This window comes from Rutidosis leptorrhynchoides, unplaced genomic scaffold, assembly GCF_046630445.1.
Source record: "Rutidosis leptorrhynchoides isolate AG116_Rl617_1_P2 unplaced genomic scaffold, CSIRO_AGI_Rlap_v1 contig252, whole genome shotgun sequence".
In the NCBI taxonomy this organism is placed as follows: domain Eukaryota; kingdom Viridiplantae; phylum Streptophyta; class Magnoliopsida; order Asterales; family Asteraceae; genus Rutidosis; species Rutidosis leptorrhynchoides.
The window spans coordinates 72758-78610 of record NW_027266500.1 but is presented as its reverse complement, the minus strand read 5'-3'; the positions used below and the strand labels follow the sequence as shown (position 1 = coordinate 78610).

At 37.2% G+C, this 5853-nt stretch overlaps 1 protein-coding gene across 1 annotated transcript; it reads left to right on the top strand.

The window, feature by feature from the left end:
• Positions 1–3614: 3614 nt before the first annotated feature.
• LOC139882276 (uncharacterized) lies at positions 3615–5074 on the top strand. Its single transcript, XM_071866633.1, has 2 exons — positions 3615–4410; positions 4473–5074. The coding sequence occupies exons 1-2, from the start codon at positions 3615–3617 to the stop codon at positions 5072–5074; spliced, it is 1398 nt and encodes a 465-aa protein (XP_071722734.1).
• Positions 5075–5853: the final 779 nt, after the last annotated feature.

Sequence of the window (5853 nt, the reverse complement as noted above, 5' to 3'; positions counted from 1 at the left end):
GTAGTCGTTTTGGAGAAGAAGGTTAAAATGAGTCGTTTTGGTGAGAGGAATAAAATGGTGTTGTTTTTGTTTTCGGTAAGGATGACAATCTTTTTAAAGTCAAAAATCTTATGCGTTAGTTTTGCTTAGTAAACTGGAGTTATTTAACGGAAAAAAATGTGCCACGCGGATAAAAAATATGAATTTTTTAGAATTTCTAACGAAAAGATAGAAAGGTGTTAAGAAAAAAACGCGAAATATCAAGTTGTTAGTTAAATTCGATTTCAGATACCAAAAATATTATTATCCCGTCCAAGAGCGGTGTATTAGTTAGGTCTAGTTCGTTTTTCGCATTGCTCGGTATCGTATCAACTCGAGTATTAGAGATCAAGTAGACGAGCGAGCTATTAACTTGATCTTTTCACTTGTTATAGTAGGCATCTATTAATCGTTACCTGTTACTATAATTTATTGATTTTCTTCTTCGAATGAAGATCATATAAACATATTGAAACGAGAAATGATTAATATGATGTGCTCATTTTATATTTAAAGCATGTTTCGGTTTAATCTAAATATTTTTTATATATAAATTTTTAATACAAAACTTTCCATCCATTCGAAATTCGATCTCCCTAAAATTGAACATATGATCTCTTTATAGAGGAAATAAAACAATCATTAGTCCACCCGACTCACCAATCGATGGGTGTCTTGTGCCCTGGGTTTTAAAAAGCTCTACGAATGAGTTGGAAATTAATCCATAAATTTAAAAGATCCATAATTTCGAAACATAAAAAGCTTAAACTTTATCTTTAAATCTAGGAAGAACGACATTAAATTTTGAATCCGACTATACGATTGAGAACGAGCTCGACGAAACACATTCGAAAGTGTGTTGGTTCGCAAGAAACTAGCAAAACCGAGGTGGAGCTGCTGGAAAGGGCAATCGACCAAAATGCAGGGAAACATGATGAGCAATACCAAGATTGAAGAGAATATAAAATAAAAATGAAGGATAATTTAATATTTTTTTATCAACCGTATCAACAACGATTATTTAACTACATCTAAAATTTTCCCTCATAATAATAAATATGTTACATTTTCTCTGAAAAATCATATGATCGAATATCATAAGAAGTACTTATTGAACTTATCATCTCAGATATAAATGTTCAAGGAAGACTAGTCTTCGAGAAACAACAACAACTAGATTCAATTATGCCGAATAGAATCGATTAAATGAATTATCACGATTTCAAAAACAATGTGTAGTTCACATGCCATATCATGAATCATATGATAATATTATGTATATATAATATTAAATACGATATAAAAAATATTTTCATCTCTCAACTACCAAATAATAGGAGATATATAATATTTCTAACTATTTCTCCGTCTGGACGGAGAAATGATTTTTTTATTCCTATTTTACTTCATTTGATAGGATATTGAATTTTTTTTTTAAATAATCAACACAATTTTAAAGTTAAAAAAAGGAAAATAACAATTGCTAAAAGTTCTTCAACTTTTTAGATATTCTCTTCACAGTAAGAGCCAAAATCTGATATTTCTCAGTCAAATTATGTTCACTCTCAGTTTGAAATCCAGCTTTATGGAAGATCCTAAATATCATCCGTCCTTGAAGGAAGAAGAAGAAACCATTCTTGGGGAAGAAATTTTTCAGAATGCTCTTTCGGAAGTTCCACGCCTGGCTGGAAAAATTGTTACTGACAAAACCATCCATCCCTCTTTTCTTAAAGACTCTTTGAAGCTTACTTGGAAAACCATTGTAGATTTCCATATTAAGGAGGTGAGCGAAAATATTTTCATCTTGCATTTTGAGGATGCTATAGACAAACACCGAATCCAAAATTCAGGGCCCTGGCAGTTTGACAACAGTCTAATAGTCATTAGCGATTTCGAGCAGCATCAGAGTTCAAGCGTAATGGATTTTAGCTCCATTCCAATCTGGGTATGAATATATGGCCTTCCCTTAGGAGGAATGACGAATGAAACTGGCAAAGCTGTAGGAAGGAAGATTGGCCCTGTCTTGGAAGTGGACGTTCCGACTTCCGGTGTGATTTGGGGGCGCTATCTTCCTGTGAAGCTATCTATTAACATTTCCAAAGCACTTCTCAAGCGCTCGATGGTTACAGATATCAGACGTCGTTTAAGTATGAATGGCTCCCTCATTTGTGTTTTTGCTGTGGAAGACTTGACCACGAGCTGAATCGCTGTCCTGAAAGTAAGGGAAAAAAACGTGGAGACTTTGAATTTGGGTTGTGGCTGAGATCGAGTGACGATCGACCGATCTCGGAGCAAGAAATTTCATCAGGGCACAACCCTCCTCCTACCTTTCGAGCCAGGAAGAACTCAAAGGGTAATGCCCGGAGGTCCTCCAACAAAAAGCATGCTTCTGCCCCTTCTCGTGCAAAAGACGTATCAGGCATAGTATCTCAAGGCTAGTCCTCGAGAGGTTCGGCGAATAAAATTACAAAAGTTGGTGCTGACAAGACTGAGCCGCCTCATTCGGTGTTGACAAAGACACCCCCAATTTCGTATTCAAATTACAAAATTGGGTATGGCCCATATTCAAGTTTGGAGCCGCCTGCAAAAAGGCCCAGAGTGGAGGTTCACTGGTTTTTAAGATTGGTCAAGGCATGAGGAGCGTGTAAATTCCTGGGCGCTTCTAAAAACTATTGCTCAGTCGCAAGCCCATTTACCATGGGTATGTTGTGGTGATTTCAATGAAGTTCTCAACCAATTAGAAAATTGGGGTGGAGATCTTCGGAGGCGGAGCCTTATAGATAACTTTCGGGATGCCGTGGAAACATGTGGTCTCATCGAATTACCCTTCCAGGGACCACAATTTACATGGGAGAACAAACAACAAGGAGGAGATCTGAGGTTGGCTCGTCTGGATAGGGCCTTTGCTAATAAGAAATGGCTCTTCAGCCACTCAAAATCAGTTGTTCACCACCTCCCTGAGCTATTTTCATATCACATGCCCATTTTAATTTACCCTAACGGAGAGTCAAGAAGGGTTGCTAATCGTCGTTTCCATTTTGAGAATAAATGGTGTTGAGAAAAGCAAATTGCAGGTTACCGGAGCTGATGATACGGTGCGTTTTTGATAAAAGGAAGACATGATGATCCGGTGCGTTTTGATCAAGAAGAAGGCGGAAAACTGAAATGGGCTGAGAAGAAGTCAGTCCAATACACACGCAGCCCAACACTTTGGGTCCGTTCGTTTTGCGGTTTACGGATGCTCGAACTTGCTCCAAACTGTCTCGAAAAACGTGTTTTTTTTTTGCCACTTTTAGTAAAAAACACGTTTTTCGAGACAGTTTGGAGCAAGCTGAAGCAAGCTCGAGCATCCGTAAACCGCAAAACGAACGGACCCTTTGTAATTAGTTGAAAAGGACGGGAAAATTAGTTTCAGTTTGTTAGGTTAGTTAGCAATCAGTTAGAGCTAATCTATAAATAAGAGCTGTGATCAAATATAATTAATAAATAAAATTAGTTGATTACCTATCAATTACCTCGTTTTATATGGTACCAGAGCCATTGTCACACAATTAACTCGAATTTTATCATTTTTTTGCTTCTTCGAAGCTCTAACAATGGCGGACATTTCGAGTTCTTCATCTTCATTGCCAGCTTCTTATACTGCTTCTTCTTTTTCATCATCATCAACACTCGATTTCAATCACCCATTATATTATCATCCCTCTGAGAATGCGAGTTCTGTCACTATTGAAGAGTCTCTCACTGGAACAGAGAATTTCGGCCGATGGAGTCGATCATTCAAGAATCAAGTAATGACTAAACACAAGCTTGGGTTTCTCACTTGGACCTGCAAGAAAGAAAATTTGGATGTTCAATTTCATGATAAGTGGGAGTGTTGTAATGCCCTGGTTCTATCCTGGATTTTTAGAAATGTAAATCATGAGGTACATATCACGATCAATTGCTATGTCAATGCAACTGCAGCTTGGGTTGATCTCGAAGATCGGTTCAACAAGATTGATGGCACTCGAATTTTCTTCTTGCGTCATCAAATTTCCACAACTTACCAAAGTAACTTGTCGATTGACAGCTATTTCAATCGTCTTCGAGCGTTATGGGATGAATTAGACTGCATTTCACCACTGCCAATCATCGATCCTGCTCAGGCAGCATTGATATATGCTATTTTTGAAGAAATTAAGACTCATCAATTTCTAATGGGGCTTAATGAAGCTTACATACCAATTCGTGGCCAGATCATAATCATGCGTCCAATGCCTCGATTATCTATTGCGTATGCAATGATAAGGCAAGAGGAAGCTCAGCGTTCGTTTATTCCCTCTGTTGCACTTACTCAGGCACCAACAAGTGATCCAACAGCTTTCTATTCCTCATCCAAATCTTCCAATGGTACTTCTTCATCAGACATTAAAAAGAAGTTTAATGGTACTTGTGATCACTGTGGGATTAAGGGGCTAAGAAGGCTAATTGTTACAGGCTTGTGGGTTTTCCACCTGATTTCAAATTTACTAGAATCAAACCTGACGTTCGTGCACATAATGTTGATGCTGGGAGTGATTCTACAGCTATCCCATCCGTTCAATCATCACAATCTCCATCTACTCAGGATGCATTAGATCCTGTTGCTCATACTCCTCTCCCTATTTTTTCTCAGGATCAATGTTCTCAAATCCTAAAGTTGCTTTCTGGCCTAGTTCCTCCATCTGCTAATGCTGCTATCACTTCTGTTTCTGCTGCAAACACAGCTAATTCAACAGTCAACTTACAGTCAAGTACTTCTAAAACTTGGATAATTGACAGTGGAGCAACAAATCATATGGTTTGTTCTAATGATGGTCTACATAATATTTCTAGTCTTGCATCACCTAGGTCTGTGTCTTTACCTACTGGTGAGAATGCATCTATTTCACAGTCAGGATCCCTCAGTATTCTTCCTCATATTCACCTAAACAATGTTTTACATGTTCCTACTTTTCATCATAATCTTCTTTATGTTCATAAAATAGCTAGAGACTCACATTGTTTTGTTTTTTCTATCTTGATTTTTGTCTGATTCATGACATTTCCACTGGAATGGTACAAGAGATTGGTAAAGAAACAAATGGTCTCTACTACTTACAGACTCATTCTCCTATTAAAAATCTTGTTTTTAGTGCCTATTCTTGTAATAGTAATCAATTAGGTAACTCTATCTGGCATGCAAGATTAGGCCATCTCAATCACACTTCTTTGACTCAGTTACTTGTCTCTAATAATATTGAAGTGAATTATGACAGTGCATCTCATTGTTTGATTTGTTCAAAAGCAAAACATCACAAAATTCCATTTCCTATAAGTACTAGCAGAGCTCATTCTGTTTTTGATTTGATCCATGTGGACATTTGGGGGCCTTATAGGATTCCTACTCATCAAGGACACAGGTTCTTTTTTACTATAGTTGATGACTTTAATAGATATACTTGGGTTTTTCTGATGCATTCTAAACTAGATGTTTTCAGAATGTTAAAGACTTTCATTTTATATGCCAATAATCAGTTTGCCACCATTGTTAAAGTGGTAAGATCAGATAATGGTACAGAGTTCATGGCCAAGCAGTGTCAAGAATTCTTTACTTCTCTAGGTATTCATCATCAATTAACATGCCCTTATATTCCCCAGCAGAATGGTGTGGTTGAAAGGAAACACATGCATATTTTAGAGATGGCAAGAGCATTGAAGTTTCAGGGTTCTATACCAATCCAATTCTGGGGTATATGTGTTCAGACAGCTGTGTATCTAATCAATAGATTTCCATCTTCAATTCTACAGAACAGGATACCATTTGTTTTGTTG

What these genes read in the sequence shown, in the direction of transcription:
- LOC139882276 (XM_071866633.1), top strand. Translation starts at nt 3,615, where the DNA reads ATGGCGGACATTTCGAGTTCTTCATCTTCATTGCCAGCTTCTTATACT. An exon ending in CTCATCCAAATCTTCCAATG is followed by an intron (nt 4,411 to 4,472) that starts GTACTTCTTCAT and finishes TGTGGGATTAAG; the next exon opens with GGGCTAAGAAGGCTAATTGT.